At 48.1% G+C, this 25,560-nt stretch overlaps 1 protein-coding gene across 2 annotated transcripts in view; it reads left to right on the top strand.

Annotated features, from left to right (window-relative positions):
* The window catches only part of KMO (kynurenine 3-monooxygenase), a 572,599-nt gene that overhangs the window by 415,056 nt on the left and 131,983 nt on the right, over positions 1 to 25,560 (top strand). For both annotated transcript variants that reach the window (XM_069234506.1, XM_069234507.1), the window contains exon 8: positions 6,974 to 7,045. In XM_069234506.1, the coding sequence (XP_069090607.1) occupies positions 6,974 to 7,045 (72 nt within the window). The remainder of the gene's footprint in view (positions 1 to 6,973; positions 7,046 to 25,560) is intronic.

Below are 25,560 nucleotides of genomic sequence, written 5' to 3'. Positions count from 1 at the left end.
ATGCATTGAATGATGATTGCAACATCTTGTTTGTAGTTAAAAGCACTTGTCTTTTTATCTACACCCTTGTAGCGAGAATGACTACTGGCGCTCTCTTAGTTGGGCATTTGCATTCATCTTGTCTATGGTATGTATGATTGAAGGTTGCCTGTAACGTGCATAGAGTGTGTGTGTGTGTGTGGGTGTGTGTGTTTGTTGTTGCTGTCAATGGTGAGTGCTGGGTTTTCATCTGTGTGTGATGCACAAGATGGCAGTCTTTTTGTACTGCACTGATAATGGTCATCTCTGATATTCCTGATTGCTTCTGCCCAACAGTCTCATACTTCATGGATGCGGATAGTTAGCCAGTCCAAACCCTTTATTTTAGGACAGTTTCTCCTGCCCAGGATAAATCCACCCCTCCCTTTTGTTGCCATGTTGTGTTTAATTTCTCCTATTAATGGCTCGCCAAACACAAGACATTATGCGTCACATCTGACAAAGCCCAAACTGATCTCAGAGTGGACACAGTTCAGGAAGTCCACAGATGTAACCAGTAATTGTAGGAAAAATGCTACCACATGATTGGAAGATTGGAATGTTGAGAGTGTCATTGAAGACAATTTTAGCGTCAGCGGCCTATATAAACTGGTCTAGGCCTGCTGCTTTCAACATTTCAATGTACTAATAAACAGCCTCTGCCTTCCCAAAATACATGGAGTGGGCAGGGTAAAGGAAAAGGCAGAGACTGTGGTGCAAGGCACACCAGGGTCTTCCCCCTTCTCCTCCCTTTTGCAGAGTCACTGGAGCCTCAGAAAGATGGAGCGGTAATGCTGCTCAGCTCCTGGTTCTCCCGGGCTCAGCTGAATGAGACAAAAAGAAGTTAAGTCAAGCTGGGGAGAACAAGGGGCTGACTCCAACCCTTTTCACAGCTTTTGCTGTGAATGTTCTACAGTTAACAGCTGTAGCCTGCACGTGGCTGTTAGCTGTTGAACAATCACTGCAACAGCTGTGAATCAAAGTCTTCAGTGCCTCAGGGATTTCAACCTCCTGCAGCTCTCATGCCTTTGTTTTTATAATTAGGACATTTTGCACTCTCGGGCAGAGTGTTCTAATAGACTTATAGCCCGGCATAGTGTAGTGTCCTTTAGTGTAGCTCGGACCTTTAACACTGGAGCGGGCCTTTAATGACTGGTATAGGCCATATGTCTATAAGGCTATCCTAAAACCTGCAGTATCCAGTAGGCTCTGACATGCCAACTAAACCCACCGAAGGATTATAAGTTCTGATCCGCAGGCCAGCCCTTGATTCATCTTAAGCTTAATATTCATATTTGTTCACTGGAAAACTAGGAGACTTCCATACAAGAAAGAACTGCTGGATAAGCAGTGGTACTTCTATGTGTTTTTCATTCTCCACCAGATTGCCCATAAGTCTTGGAAGTCTGCAACTTCATCGTGCTTTTTGACTTGCACAGAGACAAGAAGTCCCGCACAGTAGCTTGACTACGTGACTCGGTGACTATGTGACTCGGTTGGAGAATAGAAAGTAGCTGCATAGAATGATTGATAGGCATGCATATTTACTTTTTGAGTGGAGTCAGCTAGCCAGGGCTGGTTCTATTTTACATTTTGCTACTCTTTTTTTATCTTCATGACAAAGCTACATTGTTGGTTGAGTGATCGGTTTCGTGGTTTAGTTATTTTTGATTTTTTTGACTTCCTTTTTTAATTTAGGACTTGCAATACTTTTACAGTTGACATCTTTTATCCAGCGCTTCCTCATGTACCTCAGGCAGTCATTTCAAAGTTATGTCTTGGAAACTGTATCCCTTCCTGCATTCTTTCAATCACCCTTGTCTTTCACTAAGGGACCTATATGCTTCTGTAAAGACCCAGTTCAACTGAAAGCACCACCCATACCATGACGTTAACCATGGGTTTCGATATTATCCTGAATTTTAAAGCCTAGCGCAAGGGGTTATAATATACTCAAATGGAATACAGATTATGGCGGTCATTCTGACCGCGGCGGGCGGCGGTCGCCGACCGCCATGCGGTCACCGCCGAATTGACCGCCCCGCGGTCAAAAGACCGCGGCGGCCATTCCAACTTTCCCGCTGGGCCAGCGGGCGACCGCCAAAAGGCCGCCCGCCGGCCCAGCGGGAAAGCCCCTGCAACGAGGAAGCCGGCTCCGAATGGAGCCGGCGGAGTTGCAGGGGTGCGACGTGTGCAGTGGCACCCGTCGCGATTTTCACTGTCTGCTAAGCAGACAGTGAAAATCTTTGAGGGGCCCTGTTAGGGGGCCCCTGCACTGCCCATGCCAGTGGCCAGTGCCAGTGGTATGGGCAGTGCAGGGGACCCCAGGGGCCCCAGACACCCGTTCCCGCCATCCTGGTTCTGGCGGTGAAAACCGCCAGAAACAGGCTGGCTGGAAGGGGGTTGGAATCCCCATGGCGGAGCTGCAAGCAGCGCCGCCATGGAGGATTCCCTGGGCCAGGGGAAAACCGGCGGGAAACCGCCGGTTCCCCTTTTCTGACCGCGGCTTTACCGCCGCGGTCAGAATAGCCCAGGAAGCACCGCCAGCCTGTTGGCGGTGCTTCCGCTGCCCTCGCCCTGTCGGTCAGAGACCGCCAGGGTTGGAATGAGGGCCTTTGTCTCTAAGCCCCTCTTCTTATCGGAGGAAGCCTGGACTGCTCGCCCTTCCTACCCCAAGAAAGTCTCTAACGTGAGAAAGTCACGTGCCTAAAACAAGTCTTCTAACTATCATACGTGCAGTGTGTTGGAAATGGCCTATCTGCAGGGTCACCCCCAAACTTTTTGCCTGTCTCCTTCTCTTTTTCTGACCTCATTTTTTGCTGGCTTTAGGACTCTGTGCACTTTACCACTGCTAATCAGTGCTAAAGTGCATATGCTCTCTCCTTAAAACATGGTGATATTGGCTCATACCCAATTGGCTTATTTAATTTACTTGTAAGTCCCCAGTAAAGTGCACTACATGTGCCAAGGGCCTTTAAATTAAACGCTACTAGTGGGCTGCAGCACTGGTTGTGCCACCCACATAAGTAGCCCCATAACCATGTCTCAGGCCTGCCTCTGCAGTGCCTGTGTGTGCAGTTTCATTGCCACTGCGACTTGGCATTTAGAAGTACTTGCCAAGCCTTAAACTACCCTTTTTCTACATATAAGTCACCTCTAAGGTAGGTCCTAGGTAGCCCATAGGGCAGGGTGCTATGTAGGTAAAAGGCAGGACATGAACATGTGTGTTCTATATGTCCTGGTAGCGTACAACTCCTAAATTCGTTTTTCCACTGCTGTGAGGCCTGCTCCTTTCATAGGATAGCATTGGGGCTAGCCTCATATACTGTTTTAGTGGTAGATCCTGATCTGAAAGGAGTAGCCAGGTCTTATTAAGTATGGTCAGAATGGCGATACAAAATCCTGCTGAATGGTGTAGTTGGATTTTATATTACTATTTTAGAAATGCTACTTTTAGAAAGTGAGCATTTCTCTACACTTAGGGCCAGATGTAGCAAAGGGTTTTACCCATTCTGTGTCTATGGGGAAATGTGCTCGTACATATGACCCTTAAATCCTTCTGTGCCTTCCAATCCATGTCTAGCTAGGTTTAGTTGTCAGCTCCATTGTGCATTCACTCAGACACACCCCAAACACAGGATACTCAGCCTCACTTGCATACATCTGCATTTTGAATGGGTCTTCCTGGGCTGGGAGGGTGGAAAGCGTGACACTTACATGTCAAAGGACAGTAGCCTGCCCTCACACAAAGGACTGTCACACCCCCTACTGGGACCCTGGCAGACAGGATGGAACTGAAAGGGGACCTTGTGCACTTCTAAGCCACTCTTTGAAGTCTCCCCTACTTCAAAGGCACATTTAGGTATTTAGGCAGGGTCTCTGACCCTACCAATTTGGACACTTCTGAAGTAGACACTCTACTTCATCAAGATACTTCCTGGAGAAGAGAACCTGAACCAGAACCTGCATCCTGCCAAGAAGAACTGCCTGGCTGCCCAAAGGACTCACCTGACTGCTTTCTGTGAAGGACTGCTGCCTTGCTGTTGCCCTGCTGCCTTGCTGCTCTCTGGCTGTGGTGAGGAGTGCTCTCCAAGGGCTTGGATAGAGCTTGCCTCCTGTTCCCTGAAGTCTCAGGACCAAAAAGACTTCGGCCCATATTTATACTTTTTGACTCTAAACTGCGCTAACGCAGTTTAGCGTCAAAAAATTTTGCGCCGTCTAACGCCATTCTGAAGCGCCATGCGGGCGCCGTATTTATGGAATGGCGTTAGCCGGCGCAAACAGACCGGCGCTGCCTGGTTTGCGTGGAAAAAAACCACGTACACCAGACAGCGCCGGCGTAGGGGGAAAATGGCGTATGGGCGTCTTAAAATGGGGCAAGTCAGGTTACGTCGAAAAAATCGTCGTAACCCGACTTGCGCCATTTTTTTTCGACGCCCATCCCCCATCAACATGACTCCTATCATTGTAAAGATAGGAGTCATGCCCCCTTGCCCAATGGCCATGCCCAGGGGACTTATGTCCCCTGGGCATGGTCATTGGGCATAGTGGCATGTAGGGGGGCACAAATCAGGCCCCCCTATGCCACAAAAAATAAAAAAATAAAAACTTACCTGAACTTACCTTAATGTCCATGGGATGGGTCCCTCCGTCCTTGGGTGTCCTCCTGGGGTGGGCAAGGGTGGCAGGGGGGGTCCCTGGGGGCAGGGGAGGGCACTCTGGGCTCATTTTGAGCCCACTTGTCCCTTAACGCCATCCCTGACCCAGGCGTTAAAAAGCGGCGCAAATGCGCCGTTTTTGGCCACGCCCACTCCCGGGCGTCTCTTTTGCCCGGGAGTATAAATACCACATAAAGGCCTGGGAGTCATTTTTTAAAACGGGAACGCCTCCCTTGCATATCATTAACGCAAGGAAGGGGTTCACGCTAAAAAATGACGCACACTCCTAAATATGGCGTTAGTTGGCGTTAGTTTAGCGTCGAATTTGCGTCGAAAAAAACGACGCAAATTCGGCGCAACCAGAGTATAAATACGGCCCTTCATCTCTGCAAGAAGGAATCCTTGTGCGGTGAAAAATCGACACACAGCCTGCATCGCAGTGAGAAATTCACTGCACACCGAACTGGAACACTGTAGCCCGACTTCGCAATGAGGAGATCGACGCAGTGCCAGCGTAGCGACCGGAAATTCAACGCACTGCCCACTGGATCGATGCACAGCTGAGTCAGAACGACACAGCCCGACTTCCAGAGAGGAATCGATTCAGCAGCGCCTGCCGTGAGGTAGAAATTTCCACACAAAGCCCACCGGATCGACGTAGCCCCTGTGACTTCATCCTGTCAGCACCGGAAATCCACGCATCTCAAAACCCCGCAACGCGAAGAGGATCCATGACCGAGCACAGGAAATCGATGTAAAGCCTTCCCTGCGTGAAAACTAAATGACGTATCACCTTGTGCGGCCCGAGAAATTGCCCATCACCACTACTAATATCAAAATACTCCTAAAAACATCACACTCTGGATGCTGAGATTCTGAATTATAGTAAGAGTGTTTCAGTTTACTAGTGTGAGTAGTTCACATATTTCTAGGTCCTATGTGTTTTACAAACACATGCTCTAGTTCTTTTTGGAATTCTTCCTTCCTAATTCACAGGATTTCTGTTTAAATTTGTGCAAAATGCTGTGAATCAGGGCTGGTTGTCAAATATGGATTCTTGTCTTTAATGAGGAGTTACAATAATACACTATTCCTTAAATTTTAGTGATTTGATATTTAAGCAATCAGTGCAATTATTTACTTTCCAATAATATTAAAAACCCATGTTAAAAAACTTCCAAGATCACAAACATATAATTTATGAAAATTATCGTACTCTGTGCAATAGGAGTAGTTTTGAATAACTGGATAAAATACCCCCTCAACTAACTTGAACTATTCATCTGATGAATATATGCTCATATCCTTTTTCCTTCATAATGCTTATGGTGGTTTTCATTACTCGATCCTGTTCCCTTTCAAGTCCATTCCTTCAATGCCTTCACAGTATCTTCACAAGTGTTACCCAAGAGTTCCAAATCAAAGAGCGCAACCCACCTGACTTCTTCACTGATCCAGAGGGGATGCGCTCAACGCTTGGCTGAATGCTCCACTGAAATGTTACCACATTGGATAAGCTCTCACTTCAAAAATAATGTTCTGATAACATGGAGCAACACACAGGACACCAGTTAAATGACTCTGGTGTTCAAGACACATGCACGTTGGATGCTCATCCAGTCCACAGTACTATGCGTCTGACTGACAGGACACAAACACACACACACAACTTTATTATGTGAGGGATCTGTGACAATGGGGAGGGGTGGTACTCTGAGTGCATGGATAGGCTTTGGAACCGGGACACTGTGAATGTCAGATTTTAAGTCCATCTGAAATGAGAGACTGAGGGGCTCTCCAGGGTCTTCCTGGGCTTTCAAATTCTTTTCTATTAAGCAATATCTCTAGATATTCTAGGACTGACAGTGATATAATCCTGTCTATAATTCTGTCAAGACTGAGGGGGCGCTCCCATTTTTCAACAGGCTTTTATATAGAGAAAGAGATGGAACAGACAAAGGGATTTTTAACTTAGTACCATCTTTTCAGAAAAAAGGATAGAGCTGTTCCACTATTTAAGGGCATGAGAATTTAATTGTTGTTGCAGCCATCTATGTTGGAATGAAAACGGCAACAGACACAAGAGCATGACTAGCATCTAGGTGAATGTGGAAGCAAACACCTTTGTTAAAGGGAGGCATTAATTTATAGGGTACCTTTATTGACGAATACCCCACACATTTGCAAAGTAAGAAAAATACTCAGGAAAAATCTTACTGAACATTTTATTGGGATGGCTGCTAATGCATTCTAATGCTAGAATTCAATAAACATTATCTCCTTTGTCCTTACTCTAGTTTGCAATGAAACCCAACTATCTCCACATCTGGCCCAGGAACACTTTCATGATGATCGCGCTCCCTAATCTGGTGAGTGGCCCATTGTCTCTTTCTGTCGTGTATCCATTTTACTTTGCTGGGGTATAGGAGTTTAGCTTAGCTTCGGCTTGCTGGCCTCTTCCAATTTACCTAGAGAAATATGCTCTGTTTTATTATTCATTTTTATTCATTTTAGCTGTACTTTCAGTTCTTGCAATTTATAAGAAATGTTTTTATTTTTTAATCAGTTGCCATTCTGTGAAAGCGCCATTATCAATAATGTACGTATTGGATTGTCATTATGTCCCTTTGCTTCACTTTAGACGAGAACAGAATGTGAACATGTTAGGCATTTTGTTATGATATTGTCGATACAAGTTTGCACACATAATCTAACGCTTAGGTACATATCCACGTAAGGATGTCTACACGGACAATAACATGGGCCTTATAAAAAAACTCTCTGAGAACAAGGTCATTAGAGGGGGTACCAATCAGGATATTCCATCTAAACTCCATGTCACTTTGCAGCAGACCTCAGTCTTTGTGTTTTTATGAAGCCTGACTGGAGGCCAACCTTGTCCTAAGGTAATGGGGTTTTGGGCTCTTCTCATGGACATGGCTTAGACAGATTAGGTTTATCATGCCTTGCTCTATTTAGGGTAGACAATACGCTTTAGGGAGGAATTTGCATATTCATGTTTTTTGCAAAATGTTGGGATTGTTCATATTCACTCTGCGTATTTTCACAATCCTGATTTTGTCTCTTGCCATTATCCTAATCATTGCAGCTCATGCATTTTATCATAGATTGCAATCTTTTCAATACATTTATTGGAAACTTTCCTGCATCTTCTTTCCTGCCGCTGAGTGTGTAAGAGACTTAGGCCCATACTTACACTTTTTTGCGCCACATTTGCGCCATTTTTTTACATAAAATCGGCGCAAACGTACAAAATACAATTGTAATTTGTACGTTTGTGCCGCTTTTGCATCAAAAAATGATGCAAATGCGTCGCTAACAAAGTATAAATATGGGCCTTATTGGTAACGAGAGAAAATGGTAAGACTTGTTGCACCGCGATTTTCCCTAAGAGTGTCTTATAGAGTCCATGCTCTAGGCTGTCAGAAATCACCTTCACTGTTTGGGTTTAGGTGACGTGCTGCTAGACAGCCATAAATGTTGGGCCGACATTTGCCAACTGGTGTAGGAGTGACGCAGCCACCTACAATCAGAGGTGCTGCCATCCCCTAATCCAGCAGTCTTGTAGGGATATAAGGGTCCTTACAACATTTCATTTTCTTCAGGTAAATGCTTTCAGTTTGGCTTTTTGTATTTACATTGCCCAGATTGCCCGTGGATTGTTACCAAAATCGCCAACCGTGCAAGTGAAGAGTCTCATCCTGTTTAGACTTGCTCCATGTCTCCTCCTGGTGGTAACTCAATATTTCCTTTGTGCCAAATATAATAGAGTCCATGCATTTTATTGGTATGATGAACTTTGATGGTATATGTCTGTTTTGCATTACAAAAGTAATTAAACGGAATGCATACAATAACAGTTTCTCCAGCAGAGGTCATTTCAGTTGTCAGTTTCTAGATGTTTTAAGTGGTTTAGGCGCTCCCTGTTTCTCAGTCACATAGGTAGACACATTTCTGTTTACTGTTTCTAATGGTTCTACTGATATTCATATTATGTGAACATACTCCAACAATATACGCTACAAATGACGTCCTTTCTTCTCACATTTCTTCTCAGAGCTCTCATCCATGTTAGGCATATTTCTCAGAAACTAGGAAGGTGCTTGGAGGGCACTTGCAAACATAAACAAGGCCACGTGAGTCCAAAGTGTAATTGATGCACCTATAAGTGTGCCTAAAGTTATAAAATGGAAGATGAATCCTGATGCATTCAATGGTTCACGGTTTGCACTAGAAAGTGATTCATAACTAACAGTCTGCTGATGATAATTCCGTTAGTCAAAGAGGAGATGGGAGGCAGAGGGCAATGAAGAGAGGTTTTCAAGACTGTGCGTCTTATGATTGTCACTCACTGGTCATCATAAAATAACCCGCATCTCCCAAAATTCACTATCTCATACACCACATGCACCCACATAACACAATGTAACAGTACAACAGATTACCCTTGTTGATGGCACTTTGCTTTCTTCTTACTCCGCTTGGCAGCATCCATGAAGGGAAGGTGGGCGAAAAGGAACAGTAGGACTTTCAAATGGTCCATGGCTTCTGTTTACCCTTTGTATGCCCAAGGATAAGAAGTCTTGCATTTGGTCAGTTGGTGGATTGGCGACAAAAACTTCTTAAGAGGTGCGGAGGTTATTTTTCCATTTTTTATAAGCACGGCGCCTCACTCAATCATCAACCTGGAAGAAAGTTTATGTATTTATGTTGTATCCCCAAATTTCTTGTGGCTATAACTCCTGGTGTGCTCCTTTAAGATACCATACATTACTGACACTTGATAGGTGTGAATTATTCATACTAACTATACTGCGAATTGACTGCAGTAGGATCGCACCAGTCTGTGAATAAGCACTTGGCGGGGAGATGTGAATTATTCACAGCCAGAACACTGTGAACTTACAGCCCATGAACAGAATCACACCTACTTCGTGATAGGTACATGGCCTCGAGGTGTGAATTATTAATAAATAGCATGCTGTAAATTGAATGTCTGTACACAGGAACGCACCAGCCTTAGCATATGAGTACCTGTGTTGTGATGCTCAGGGAAGATTAAATCCAAAGGTAAAATCTTTGGCTGCCATTGACCAATGCTCTATCCACCCATGTGCAGTAGTTGGTCAGCCGCCCTGGAGCCCTATGTTCTGAAACAGCCGCAGGGAATGAATTTGCTATTTTATGATTTTTTTCTCCATCGTTTCTAATCAAACATCTGACTCCAGTTAGCTTAATTGTAAATACCTGAACATATGTTTATCTTTTGAGTCCTGCTCTCCGTTCTTATCAAACTTGCGACCTCCAGTTCTTTTCTTTTCTTTCATCAGTTGTAGTTATAGCGCTTATCGATGATCTGATATTATTTATTTGGTTTAACTGCACCAGTCCGGAGCATAAAAAGGAGCATTCTTTTACATTTCAATCAACTGCTTTAAGATTTTAAAATAAACAGAATAATGCTCTCCCTGCAATCATGTAAATACAAATGTGCATAACGTTTGACTTTTTTTGTATATATAGGATGATAAGAAGATGACATATTTGTTCCAAAGCCTAGATTCCATATGCAGAGATCCTCATTGTTTTCACAATGTACCATTGAAGTTCAAAAACATATTGAGGTGTATATGCTGATTGAGTAACATGTTATACCGTTTACCAAGGTGTCTCTCGTGACCTAGTTAAAATAAATATTGAAATAACTTGCGTTATTAGTTGACGGAGTGGGAACCCACCTCATATAATAATCTCAATCCTTGTCAAGGGTGAATCACAAAAGTCACTAACTAAACCTCTGCTTAACCCTCTGGTAGCTTGGCACACAAGCAGTCAGGTTTAACTTAGAGGCAGTTGTGTATTTATGCAGCACTCAAACATCAATAAATTAAAAACACAACAGAAGAAGAATCCCAAACCAATGTGGAAAAATAGGGAATATGGTAATACAAAAATGACACCATAATAACAAATATCCAATCTGTAGAATCAGCGATATGAGTTTTTTAACTTTATGTTAAAATAGCACCAAGAGGCGCGAAGCTCCGACTGTAAGTATCTCGTCTCACTGCAGTGGGACAAAATCACAAGCTGACCGTAGTGGAGGGCGAGCCAGATACAAGGCCAAGTTCGCCCTGCTGCAGCTTTTATCTTCTGCCTTTGTTGCAGAATCTGCAGAGTGCTGGTTTGTTGCGCTCTATGTTGCTCAACGTCTGATCTGGTGAAACCTTTAGTTAGGAAGGAAGAAATGTAGTGTGAATCAAGGGTCCAGGACCTTAAGGATGACACTTGGAGGTCAGGACTCACTCCCACCGAGGCCAACATGGTGGACCAAGTCAGGTCCAATTTGTACGGGTCAGCGAGAGAGGTGGCAAGGCTTCTAGAAGCAGGTTGTGTCCCTGTAGCTCAAACGGGAGGTCAGCCAACTGACCCTTGGAGCCACATCTGGAGCAGGGACATCTGAAGGATTTTTTGGGGCCCGGGCCAAACGTATTTTGGGGACCCCTGTTCGGAACAGCTTGAAATTTATGATCCAATTTCAGCACTTTCTTGTCCTCTTTGGCCAAGTCACTGAAGGTGCTCAGGCACACTTGCCCAATTTCTAAAATTGTTACATCCAATATTCAGAGATAGTGATGTGTGTTTTCAATATTTTAACACAGCAGTAGCTCACTAATATGTGAGGTTATTAGCTTTGCTTTGTAAATCACTGATTGATTGATCGATTGATTGAGGGTCTGTTCTGTTTTGATCTAAAAGAAACTTTATTTATGGATGTTGTATGAAACATAAACACAGCATTTCTCTGCAAAATGTCTGTAATAGACTCTCACACATCACTCATATAAAAAATAATTTAAAGGGAAATGATATTTTAAACAATCTGTTTAAGAATTATTCAAGGTCAGCAGGGAAAGACTCTCTGCAGAACAGAGCTGGCTCTATCAGCCCCCCCCGGAAGGCAGGGGCCCTGGGCCAGAGCTCACTTTGCCCATGCCTTAAAACGTCTCTGGTCTGGGGTCCTGGGATTCAAGGCAAGCAAGTCTAGTTTTCCTTCTATAGACAGCAGGACAGTTCTTCTGAATCTTCTCATGTCTAGAATTATTCTGGTTTTAGGTTCTGGATATGCCACCTTTATGCCCAGTGCTAGCATGTGGGTGAGGGACACCCTGTTGTCTAACTCTAAAACGTAATCTGATCAGATCTTCCCATTCCTCGCAGTTTAGCTTCAGTCTGTATAATGAAAGACCATGCAGACAGGGCCAGGTATGAACTGCATTTGCGAATGACAGGGTAGGCATCATCTGAAGTCAGGAAGAGGTTGAATATGGCATCATGCTACCCTTTAAAGCACTTTAAAGTCCCTTTGCCGACACCCAAGGCCCATGATGCACTCTCTGGGAGAAAAACACATCACACCACAGGAGAGTCATTAACAGTTAGATGATCCTGGTCACTGACAGTAAGACTCATTTTGCTTGGACAGCAAAATGCCAACTTTCCAAAAGTGACATTTTCAAAATAGTAATTTAAAATCTGGCTTCACCTTTAAGGAGGATTATAAATTACAATTAAAGAGACTGTAAGAAGTATTTCTCTGGTTAATTCCAAACTGAGTTTAGCACGTATTGAATGTAATAAGATAAACCTGTGTTAGTGTAATAATTTTGGAGATTTTTCACTGCCAGGACATGCAAAACCTAAATACACATGTCCTACTTTTTAAATACCATGCCCACTACCATATGATAATTTAGGGCCTACATTGGGTGTGATATTTGAGTTTGGAAAAGGAACATTTAGACCTGGCAAAAGGTTTATTTTCTCAGGTCGAAATGGCAGGTAAAAGTTTAAAGCTGCTTTACAGGCTGCAGAGGAAGGCCAGAAACATGTTTTACAGTAATGCTTTAGTGGGTGGGACAGTGCTGTAGTCCACGTTTAGCATTACATTTACACAGCCTATATACATATGGTACAATATACTAGGAACTTATAGATAAATTAAATGACCAATTAGGTGGAAGCTAATTTTGCCATGTTTAAAAGGCAGTGCACAAGCACTTTACTGCTGTTAATTTATATATATATATATATATATATATATATATATATATATATATATATATATATATATATATATATATATATGTATATATATATATACACATATATATGTATATATATATATATATATATATATATATACTTTGTAGTTATAGTTATGTCAGAAATTCCATTGGAAGAGAGTTTTATGGTTCGCAGTGCTATGTTTTGCTAAAACTTTGGCTCGATTTGAAAAATCTGAACAAAACGTTAAAAAAAAAGAACGTCCATCTCAGCACCTTCCTGGAAAGAGGCATCTTGGTGATCATCCTTGAAGAGGGGGACAAAGAAAAATGGCGGGGTCACAAAGGTGGTCATTACAACCCTGGCGGACGGTGTTAAAGCGGCAGTAAGACCGCCAACAGGCCGGCGGATAAAAAAAGGGAATTATTACCCTGGCGGGAGCCGCCAACAAAGACAGCCACTTTAACACACCGCCCACCACGGCGGTATAGACAAGCAGCGCGGCGGTCACCGCCAACAGACAGGCGGAACACAATGTACCGCCCATAGTATCACAACCCGCCAATCCGCCACCTTTTCCGGGGCGGATTCACCGTGGATAAAAACACGGCGGAAACAGCTTTGGCAATGGGAAAACACTCACCTGAACACATCCCACGAGGAACGAGGACTCCATGGACCCGGAACTGCAAATACTCCCTGCCCTTGTGTTTCTGCTCCTCTACGACCATCATCTACGTAGGCGCCGAAGACAACGGTGAGTACTGCACCTACGACATGGGGGAAGGGGGAGGCAAAAGTTAGGGGGACACCCACCAAACACCCCCACCCCCACCCCCAACCTCGCATTATACAACATACGCACCAATGCATTCACAAAAATCACAGTAACAACCTACAATCCCCCCGGAAGAATGAAAAGACAAAGCAAAATTCGGTCGAACATTGTAATGTGGCAATATACATGTCATACAAAAATATACAGATATATATGAAAATCAGTCATAGTTATACTGTATACAGTACGAGAAGTAGTGCAGATATGTACACAACAATGTCCGTGCACCAACAGTCCAAAAATGCATGGACGAGGCCCACAAAGGATACCTGACCACAATCGGAGAGAACACTGCCGGGGCATCAGATAGAAATACTACAGGCACCTCAGGGGGAAGGGAAGGAGGGGCACCTCAGCCGGATGACTGCAAAGCCAGATCCACGACGGGGCTCCATGCCCATTTATTTATCCTGGGGAGTGCAAAGCCACAGTCTCTCAAGTCTATACAGTGGATGGGGTGCCCACTGTGCCATCCTGGGGAGTGCAAAGCCACAGTCTCTCAAGTCTCTACAGTGGGTGGCTTGCCCACTGTGCCATCCTGGGGAGTGCAAAGCCACAGTCTCTCAAGTCTCTACAGTGGGTGGGGTGCACACTGTGCCATCCTGGGGAGTGCAAAGCCACAGTCTCTCAAGTCTCTACAGTGGGTGGCTTGCCCACTGTGCCATCCTGGGGAGTGCAAAACCACAGTCTCTCAAGTCTCTACAGTGGGTGGGGTGCCCACTGTGCCATCCTGGGGAGTGCAAAGCCACAGTCTCTCACGTCTCTACAGTGGGTGGCTTGCCCACTGTGCCATCATGTGGAGTGCAAAGCCACAGTCTCTCAAGTCTCTACAGTGCGTGGCTTGCCCACTGTGCCATCCTGGGGAGTGCAAAGCCACAGTCTCTCAAGTCTCTACAGTGGGTGGCTTGCCCACTGTGCCATCCTGGGGAGTGCAAAGCCACAGTCTCTCAAGTCTCTACAGTGGGTGGGGTGCCCACTGTGCCATCCTGGGGAGTGTAAAGCCACAGTCTCTCAAGTCTCTACAGTGGGTCGCTTGCCCACTGTGCCATCCTGGGGAGTGCAAAGCCACAGTCTCTCAAGTAGATGCAGGTCTCCACTGGTAGTGGGGGGGAATGGTGCCCAGAGTGCTTCATCTTGTGCAGGACAGACAGAGTGGATGCAGGTCTCCACTGGTTCTGGAGGGGGACTGGTGCCCAGACTGGATGAGTCTCCCCGTGAAAGTTCCTGTCCTGTCACTGTCCCAGCTGCACATGGGATAAGGATGCCTGATGTGGGGGTCTATTCATTCCTACCCGGTGCTTGCCCTGTGCAGCGGTGCTTTGCCATGGCGGTCTTTGCCCTGTTCAGCGGTGCTTTGCCATGGCGGTCTTTGCCCTGTTCAGCGGTGCTTCGACATGGCGGTTCAGGACTGTTCAGCGGTGCTTTGCCATGGCGGTATTTGCCCTGTTCAGCGGTGCTTTGCCATTGCGGTCTTTGCCCTGTTCAGCGGTGCTTTGCCATGGCGGTCTTTGCCCTGTTCAGCGGTGCTTTGCCATGGCGGTCTTTGCCCTGTTCAGCGGTGCTTTGCCATGGCGGTCTTTGCCCTGTTCAGCGGTGCTTCGACATGGCGGTTCAGGACTGTTCAGCGGTGCTTTGCCATGGCGGTTCTGGTACGGACATTGGTGTGTGGGATGACGTTCCCTACACTGGGCATTGGTGTGTGGCATGACGTTCCCTACACTGGGCATTGGTGTGTGGCATGACGTTCCATCATAGCCTACCTGGGTTGTGGCAGCCGGGGCCCTCTTGGGCTGTGACTCTGGCGGTGGCGGTGGTCTCCTGACCAGTGACGATACTTGTGCCCTCCTGGGCTGTGACTCCGGCGGTGGTCTCCTGACCAGTGACGATAGTTGTGCCCTCCTGGGCTGTGACTCCGGTGGTGGTCTCTGGACCAGTGATGATACTTGTGCCCTCCTGGGCTGTGACTCCGACAGTGGTCTCTGGACCAGTGACGATACTTGTGCCCTCCTGGGCTGTGACTCCGGCGGTGGTCTCTAGACCAGTGGCGATACTTGTGCCCTCCTGGGCTGTGACTCCGGCGGTGGTCTCCTGACCACTGACGATACCTGGGCCCTCATGGGCTGTGACTCCGGCGGTGGTCTCAGGACCAGTGACGATACTTGTGCCCTCCTGGGCTGTGACTCCGGCGGTGGTCTCCTGACCACTGACGATACTTGGGCCCTCCTGGGCTGTGACTCTGGCGGTGTTCTCTGGACCAGTGACGACGGTGCTGGCGGTTGTGTCTCCACCGCCGGAAATGTTGGCGCACTTCTCCGCCGTGACACTCACAACAGGCTGGGCAGACTTCCTCTGGCCCTTCCCCACCTTTGGTGGAGTCACAGCTGACTCTCCAATCCCCTTGGAACCCATGTGAGTTGTTTTCCCACCAGGAGTCTTCACACGGTCCCGTCGTCCACTCTCCAATTTTAGAGCCTTTACAGGGGGTGGGCTGCCAGTGCCTTGGCTCCGGGCCATACTGCCTGCCCTGGTGGCCGGTGCACTCCACAAACCTTGAACAGGCACCACTGGTATTGGAGAGGAAACATCCTTTTTTACGACTTTTTGATTACGAAAGTCGTGGTTAACGAAAGCGCAACAACGCTTTCTTTAACCACAACTTCGTTTTTTTGTGCCTTAACTACGTATGTTCTGAACAACGAACATGCGTGGTTAAGGTACAAAGAAGGGAGTTGGCGAAGGAGGACGACGCAGGTGACAAGGGGTTGACTAAGGTAAGTAGTGGGTTTAGGTTTTGGGGAGGGTGTGGGGGGTCAGGGGGTTTTAGGTTTTGGGGTGGGGTTGGGGGGATGGGGCGTTTTTGGTTTTGGGGAGGAGGTGGGGGGTCAGGGGGTTTTAGGTTTTGGGGTGGGGCTGGGGGGTGGGGTGTTTTTGGTTTTGGGGAGGGGGTGTGGGGTCAGGGGGTTTTAGGTTTTGGGGTGGGGTTGGGGGGATGGGGCGTTTTTGGTTTTGGGGAGGGGGTGGGGTTGGGGGGATGGGGCGCTTTTGGTTTTGGGGAGGGGGTGGGGGGTCAGGGGGTTTTAGGTTTTGGGGTGGGGTTGGGGGGTGGGGCGTTTTTGGTTTTGGGGAGGGGGTGGGGGGTCAGGGGGTTTTAGGTTTTGGGGTGGGGTTGGGGGGTGGGGCGTTTTTAGTTTTGTGGAGGGGTTGGGGGGTGGGGCGTTTTTGGTTTTGGGGAGGGGGTGGGGGTCAGGGGGTTTTAGGTTTTGGGGTGGGGTTGGGGGGTGGGGTGAGGGATGTAGGGTGAATGGTGCCTATTAGTAATGGTTTTATCAGGAATGCCTTTACAACGAAATTTCGTTGTTAAGACATTTGTGGTAAAATCATTAGTAGTAAGGACGACCTCGTTGTTAAGGTTAGTAGTTGTTTTTGATTCGGTGTTCCGTCGTATAATCGTATTGGAGGCTTTTTGGCTGAGGCGCTACGACGAGACTGATGAATTGGAGGGGGGGTGCAAAAAGGTCAACTTTACAGAGGGACAGTTTCTGATGAACACTGGGATGGGTAGTTGGAGGGGGCCTGGGAGTGGAGGAAGAGGAGGTGGTTGTCGGAGGTGTCACTTTAGGTGTTTTGGGTGCAGGTGCAGGTACTGGAGGCTGTCGTGAGGTGGATGGATGTTGGGTGAGTGATTGCCAGCGTTTATGTACTTTGGGAGGGGGCTTCACAGACACACTGGGAGAGAACACAGGGGACGTGTAAATGGGAGTGGAGGTGGTGAGTGCAGGTGAGCGGCTTGTGGTGCTGGGTCTCCTTGTGCGGTTCAGGGTGCCTGTAGATGTGGTGCATGCAGGTGTGTGTGTAGACGAGACTGGGAGGGAGGAGGGAGAAGAGGAGGAGGGGGGCACAGTGGAGGCAGTGGATGTTGCTGTGTCTGTACGTGGGTGAGGCTTGCGTGAGTGCCTGTGGGTTGTGTGGTGCCTATGTTTGCTTGAGCTACCTGTGTGTGCTGACTTGTGTGCATGCTGGTCTGTAGGTGTGCTTGGGATGGGCTGGGGTACAGGAGATTGGGTCTGGGTGGAGGAGGTTGGAGGGGGGAGGCTAGACACAGGGACAAGGGCTGCCATCAGTGCTGAGGACAGAGATTGCAGGGTTCGCTGAAGGACAGCCTGACCAGAATGAATGCCCTCCAGGAATGCATTACCGTGTTGCAACTCTCGTTCTACTCCCTGGATGGCATTCACAATGGTAGACTGTCCAACAGTGAGTGACCTGAGGAGGTCAATGGCCTCCTCACTGAGGGCAGCAGGGGTGACTGGGGCAGGGCCTGAGGTGCCTGGGGCGAAGGTGATGCCCACCCTCCTGGGTGAGCGGGCACGGGGCGAACACTGAGGGGCTGCTGGGAGGCGGTGCTGGTAGGGGAGGTGGCGGCTGTACCTGTAGAAGTGGGGCGCACAGATGGTGCCGCCACCACAAGGGAGCCCCCATCAGCGGACGAGTCCGTGTCGCTGCTTGGTGATCGTCCCACTGGTGCATTCAGAGTCCGTGGTGTGGCCCTCCATGGCCATGTGGGATGCAGCTCCCTCGTGCTCCGGTACCACTGTACCTTCGCCTGATGATGCTGACAGAAGAAAGAGAGTTTTAGTGCATGGCATACTGCTACCGTCGGCGGACAAGACAGACACAGCAGCCCCCTGCGTTACGCCGTGCTCCTGCCCTCTGCACATGCAATTCCTGGGATATGGCCTACATGGCAACGGTGGACATCTACGCACATGGATGTCACAGGGGCAACTATACCTCGACTTGGCACTCTGCTGATGTGGGGTAGAGTGCCACATGGCCTACATTATGGAGGGGCCTTGCCTACCGAACTCGCCCTGGCCTAGGGACACCCACAGCCCACTTCCCCCACCCAGACACCTCCACTGTGCGCAAAGTCCGCAGAATGAGAGTGTACTCACCCCCTTGTGTCTGCTGTGATGCCCTCAAGCGCCCATCCAACTCCGGGTAGGCCACCGCCAGGATCCGGAACATCAGGGGGGTCATGGTGCGATGGGCACCCCTCCCACGTTGGGAGGCCATCCCCAGCTGAGCCTTCGCTGTCTTCTTGCTGCAGCGGCGAATGTCCTCCCATCTCTTACGGCAGTGGGTGCCCCGTCTCTGGTGGGCCCCCAGGGTCCGGACTTCCTTGGCGATGGCACGCCAAATGTCCCTCTTCTGGTGGGCGCTGACCTACATGACATGCACAAGGAAAGAGGAACAGTCATTAACAACTGCACCGTCGTTGTGAGGGGCCCCCTCCCTACTCTGGCCATGTGGCCCATTCATTCCCATGCATTAATGTACTATGAACTCTGCCCCCTTCCCTCTTCCAACCAGCCCTCTCCACCCAGGCCTAGCCCATACCACGTGCTCCCTGTGTACTAACCTGTTGGTCTGGAGGACCGTAGAGTAGCGTGTACTGGGGGAGGACCCCGTCTACCAGTTTCTCCAACTCCTGTGCAGTGAAGGCAGGGGCCCTTTCCCCAGATGCAGCAGCCATCGTCGCTTCCAGACCGAGGTCACAGCAGTACTTGCAGTGTAGGTCCTTTCCTGTCAAAGGTCAGATATCTAGTGATTGAACAGATAGAAAATGGCAGTGACGTCCGCGGCGGTGACGTCCGCGGCAGTGCGCATCATCACCGCCGGCGCACCTGTCAATTGGCTCCTGGGACCCATAGGGTCCAAAGTTAACCAATGCAGCATTGCGCCGCGGTCGCCTACCGCGACGGTGTGCAACGCCAGCGCAGTTACCCCACAATCCCATTGTCCCAGTTTAGAGGTCAGGCAGCCGCCATTTTAGGGGCCCACATGGCTTAATTTACCTCTGCGTCACACATAGCTAGGCCTACACTCAACACACATACAGGAAGGGTTCTGTGAGTGGTGTAGTCTTGTGTGTAACTGTGGGTACATACCTGGAGGAATAATGACTGATTCTTCGCTGTTGTCCTTCGTAGGCACCGTCAGCTGGGACAGTTGAGAAGATGGCGGAATCCTCCGGTGTACCGACCGCTGGTGGACCTGTTGACAATGGAAGAGCGACATGTCATCGTCACCTACCGGTTTGACCGTGCCACAATCCAGGAACTATGTACCCAGTTGGAGCCAGACCTGATGTCACCAATCCGCCATCCGACTGGAATCCCCCCTGACGTGCAGGTGCTGTCAGTGCTCCATTTCCTTGCAAGTGGGTCTTTTCAGACAACAGTGGCCATGGCATCAGGAATGTCCCAGCCTATGTTTTCCAACGTGTTTTCCAGAGTGCTGTCTGCCCTGCTGAAACACGTACGGCGATACATCATTTTCCCTGAGGTGGCAGATTTGCCTACAGTGAAAGGTGACTTCTATGCCCTTGGACATATCCCCAACGTCATAGGTGCCATTGATGGGACCCATGTAGCTCTGGTCCCCCCCCACAGGAGTGAACAGGTGTATAGGAACAGGAAGAGTTATCATTCAATGAATGTCCAAGATGGTATGTTTGGCAGATCAGTACATCTCGCAGGTAAATGCTATGTTCCCTGGCTCAGTGCATGACGCCTACATCCTGTGAAATAGCAGCATCCCTGATATGATGGGTCAACTCCAGAGGCACCATGTATGGCTATTGGGGGACTCTGGTTACCCCAACCTTTCCTGGCTATTGACCCCAGTGAGGAATCCCAGGACCAGGGCAGAGGAACGCTACAATGAGGCCCATGGCGGACTAGGAGGGTGATCGAACGCACATCGGCCTCCTGAAGGCCAGGTTCAGGTGCCTCCATATGACAGGTGGATCCCTATTCTACTCACCGAAGAAGGTGTGCGAGATCATCATCGCCTGCTCCATGCTCCATAATTTGGCTTTGCAACGCCAGGTGCCTTTTCTGCAGGAGGATGATCCAGATGACGGTGTTGTTGCAGCTGTGGAGCCTGTGGACAGTGATGAGGAGGAAGCTGAGGAAGAAGACAATGACAACAGGGAGTCAGTCATACAGCAATATTTCCAGTGACACACAGGTGAGAACATTTTCATGTTTAACATTACATTAACTTTCACACGTATACCTCTATCCGGTTTGTCGATTTCAAACACTATTTGGTATCTGAGTTGTACCTTTCCATTACGGTTTCACAGGTGTGGTTACCAACGTGTCATCTGCTTGCATCCTTCAAGGACTTGTGATGTGTGACATAGGTATGTTAGCCTTACAATGGGAAACGCATTATGACACTGTCATTGATAATACATAATTAGTAAATCACAGACTGACTCAAGATTGTTTTGTGTTTCAAGGGTGTTTATTGAAGTGCTCAGAAATGTGAGGGGGTTGTAAAAAGAGGATGGGTGATGGCGTAGGAATGTCCATGGCAGAGTCCAGTCTATTAGTCTCACAGATGCACTGCCCATCTGGGCATAGGAAGTGGAGCTGGGGCAGTTTAAGTATGGACACGGTAACAAGGTGGTACAGTGGGAGGACAAACAGGGTGGTCTAATTTCCTGGCGAGGGTCTTGCCATCTTGCTCTGTCCTGTTCCTGGATCTCAGGGACCGCTTGCGTGGTGGTTGTCTGTCTGCAGGGGGTGGGGTGCTGGTGTGTTGGTCCTGTGGCGGGGCGTCCTGTCAACAAGCGCCGGCGGAGGTGGTGGGCAGTTCATCATCCTGGCTAGTGTCAGGGGCCCCTTGGAGTGCCACGGTGTCCCTCATGGTGTTCTGTATGTCCTTCAGCACCCCTACGATGGTGCCCAAGGCGGAGCTGATGGTCCTGAGCTCCTCCCTGAACCCCAAATACTGTTCCTCCTGCAGGCGCAGGATCTCCTGAACCTTGGCCAGGACCGTCGCAATCGTCTCCTGGGAGTGGTGGTAGGCTCCCATGATGGAGGAGAGGGCCTCGTGGAGAGTGGGTTCCCTTGGCCTGTCCGCCCCCTGTCGCACAGCAGCCCTCCCAGTTCCCCTGTGTTCCTGTGCTTCCGTCCCCTGGACCGTGTGCCCACTACCACTGCCCCCAGGTCCCTGTTGTTGTTGGGGTGGTGGGTTATCCTGGGTTCCCTGTAGTGGTGGACACACCACTGATTGACCTGTCCTTGGTAGGGAGGTTTGGGCCCGCTGGGTGGATGCTGTGCTGGTGTTACCAGAGGGTGGAAGGTCAGTGTTGGGCTGTGCCTGTGCAAGGGGAACCGACTGTCCCGAGGCCCACGATGGTCCGGGCTGGTCATCAGGATCCAGTAGGGCAGAGCTGCTATCGTCACTGTGGGCCTCTTCTGGGGGTGGAGTGGTGTTGTCTGGACCCTCTGGTGTGGTGACGGTCCTTCGGGTTCCTGCAGGGGCATAAGAGCATGATTATTGCACGTGTGTGTGATGGTGTGCCATGGGTGTGTCTGTGTACCCCAGTGCAAGCATTACTGTGTGGGGGCTTGTGTGATGATGGTTAGGGGGTTGTTCTGGGTATGTGCAGTGAGCATGCTTTAGTGAGGGGTGACCATGCTTAGTTGTGTCATGCAGGGCTTGGTGTTGGGATGTGTGGTTTGTGTTATTAGTACATTAGTGAGGAGTTGGAGTGATAGGGGAGGGGGTGAGGGTGGGGGTGTGTGATAGCATGCAGGTAGGGTGGGGGATATGATAGTTAAGATTTGACTTACCAGTGTCCCATCCTCCACCGACTCCTCCGAGGCCCTCTGGATGCATGATGGTCAAGACTTGCTCCTCCCATGTTGTTAGTTGTGGGGGAGGAGGTGGGGGTCCGCCGCCAGTCCGCTGCACCGCGATGTTGTGCCTGGAGACCGTTGAACGCACCTTCCCCCGTAGGTCGTTCCACCTCTTACTGATGTCCTCCCTATTTCTTGGGTGCTGTCCCGCGGCGTTGACCCTGTCCACTATTCTGCGCCATAGCTCCATCTTCCTGGCTATTGATGTGTGCTGTATCTGTGAGCCAAATAGCTGTGGCTCTACCCGGATGATTTCCTCCACCATGACCCTGAGCTCCTCCTCGGAGAAGTGTCTTTGGCGTGACATGGGTGGTGTGTGTGATGTGTGGGGTGGTGTATGTGGTGATGAGTGTGGTGATGTGTAGTGGTGTGTGGTGTTTGGTGCGTGGATGTTGTGTGGGTGATGGTGTTGTGTGCCTCTGTGTGATGGGGTTGTCTATTCTGTGCTCTCTCTCTGGCCTTCGTTTGTGATTTTTCGGTCATAGGGGTTTGAGGGTGATGTGGGTGTGTGTTTTTTATAGTATTGGGTGTGTGGGAGTGGTGTGTGTTTGTGTATCAGGTGTGTGTATTTTGAATTGTCCAATGTGGTGGTGTTTTGGAGATGTGTGTGTATTTTGAGCGCGGCGGTGTGTACCGCCAATGGAATACCGCGGTTGAAAGACCGCCGCGTGGATTCGTGGGTCGTAATAGCATGGGCGTGTTTCTGTTGGCGTGGAGGTGGAGGTTTTGTTTTCGCCAGTTTATCACTGACCTTTGGTGTGGCGGAGTTGTGTGGGTGTCTGAATTTTGGCAGATTCCGAGCTGTGTGTCATAATAGCTGTGGCGGAATTCCGCTTCCGCGGCCGTGGCGGTGTATTGGCGGTCTTCTGTACGGCGGTAAGCGCCTTTTACCGCCAATGTTGTAATGACCCCCAAAGTCTTGAGTTCCCATGTTATTTTCAATGAGAAATTTTGGGAAGAGATACAGGAGAAAAACATTACACCCAATGTGACAGATAGTTAAAACTCTACTTAGAAAGCAAGCTTTTCATTATTAGGTGTCAATCTGTTCACCTGTTTTCAAGAAATTTACATTTAAATAGGGGGTGGGTTTAGGCATGAAGGTGTTAAGATATTAGGTATATCTGGACAGTTGGTGTCCAAATATTCTCTGCTTGGCTACTTTAAAGGAGGCTAGTCAATTCTAATTGGCTGGTTTCAACCTGAACAGTTTGTTTGTTGAAGCTGTGACACTGTCCCTCTTGGAGTGAATTGAGAAATAAAAACAACGTATGTTTAGTTAACACAGAAAGGTCTCATATAATATATTTACGCTGAGTTTGACATAATAAAGCTTTTTAAATTGACATGATTAAACTGCAAATTCACCTGCAATTTATTTGTTGAACTTTGTACATTTGAAAATTAAAATGATTTATAACTTCTTTGTGTGTGCAGCTCAAGTTTGAAATGTGTCCTGTAGAATTTTTTTAAATACCCTTAATTCAAACAGTTTCATGGTCTTGTTTATTGTCTCTTAAAATGTATTCTGCTTCATGTTCCTGATGTTCCTGGAGGAAGCCTGGAAGATTGTAAGATAGCAATAGTCCAAGGTTTAAGCTTCCTGCTGAATAAACTGATTAAACTGTCCTCCATTTATTCTTTCAGTAGTTTATTGTGTAGTAGTGTAATTTAATTTCCCCTTGTATATCGGTTTGAGGTTCTCATTTATTATTAATTTTGGGAGGATTTCTATTGTAGCTTCTTTTGAGTTATATAATTTCGACAGTGCTGCCCTAGTAACAAGCGGATTGGACTATGGCAGCACACGCCGGCATCTCAACCAATCTCCCTCACAGATTTCAAACCATCCAAAATGCTGCAGCCACTATTAAACTACTGAAAGAATGAATGGAGCATCTGGTGTCTAGTGATAGTACGTCTGGTGTCCAGTGGGAGATACTTGAAGATTTACATAACATGCAGAGGGTGTGGATGCATGAGGACTTGACAGTGTTGACCTGGGACTTCATGGTGAAGTTGGTGGCCAGGATGAGGCCTGGATTCCTAGAGTGGTCAGTCGGAATGGGTGTGGGCCACCAGGTGGAGTGTCAAGGTGATATTTTATTCCCAGTGAACAGCACTTCAGTTTTGTTGTTGTTGAGCTTGAGGCAGTTTTATTTAATCCAATTGGCCATGCTGGTCATGCATTGCTTGAAGTTTGTCTTGGTGGTGACGGTGTCGCCTGAGAGGGAAAAAATAAGCTAGATTCTGCAGAGATAGGAGATGATGTTGATTTTGTGGGACCTGATAATATTTGCCGGAGGATTCATGTATATGTTGAAAAGTGTGGGGAATTTGAGGAGGGCAGTGATTTCGATGTGTTTTCAGCTATCTGGGAAGGTGGCTGGCTTAAGGGAAGTGTTGATGATAGAAGTGAGTACAGCTGTTATTGTGACTCTTCCCAGGTTCTATCAATGGCTGGGGCAGGGGTCTGTAGGTTTGTCTTCAACATTTGGTATGTTTTTACGATGGAAGATGTCTGAGAGCTTTTAGCAAAGTTATGGTGTGGGGGTGATGGTTTGGCCTGTGGCTTTTGGGTTGGTGAATTCTTTGATGACACAAAAAGTTCCTTGCAGTTGTTGGAGCTAGAATTGATTCTCAGGGTCTGGGCATTTTTCTTGGTCTATTTTACTTGATGTCGATAGAGTCTAAGTGCTCTCTCGTAGGTGTTTGTTACGGTGGTTCTGAAGGTGGTTCTCCATTTCCTTTCGAGTTGTTTGCAAACTCTCTTGGAGTCTCTGAGGTCAACGTTGTCCCAGCTAGTTTGTTTGTTGTACCTTTTGAGTTTGATGTTTTGCAGCGGTGCCAGAGTATTGGTGCAGGTGGTGAGTCATTTGTTGAAGTTTTGACAAAGATGAGGTCGTTGGCGGGGTCTGGGTAGTTTAGTTGGAGGTCATTGAGCCATTCTGTTTCTGTAACTTTCTTCCAGCAGTGGCATGAGGTGGTACGAGGCTCCGTGGAAGAGGTTGGTGGCCCTGTTATGTGGAAATGGATGATGGAGTGGTCCATCCATGTGAATGGAGTGGTGTGGCTGGCTTTAAAAATGTTGCTGGAGTAGAAGATGGAGGTGCAGGATGTGTACTGGGATGTGGGCAGGGCCATGAACGAGCTGGATAAAGCTGATTCTCTGTAGACTTTCGAGCAAGTCTATGGAGTTGGAGTTCATGTGGTTGTCGTGATGAAAGTTGAGATCACC

Source organism: Pleurodeles waltl, chromosome 5, assembly GCF_031143425.1.
Source record: "Pleurodeles waltl isolate 20211129_DDA chromosome 5, aPleWal1.hap1.20221129, whole genome shotgun sequence".
Classification (NCBI taxonomy): domain Eukaryota; kingdom Metazoa; phylum Chordata; class Amphibia; order Caudata; family Salamandridae; genus Pleurodeles; species Pleurodeles waltl.
The sequence above is the reverse complement of the archived record's forward strand: the minus strand, read 5'-3'. Positions and strand labels throughout refer to the sequence as shown.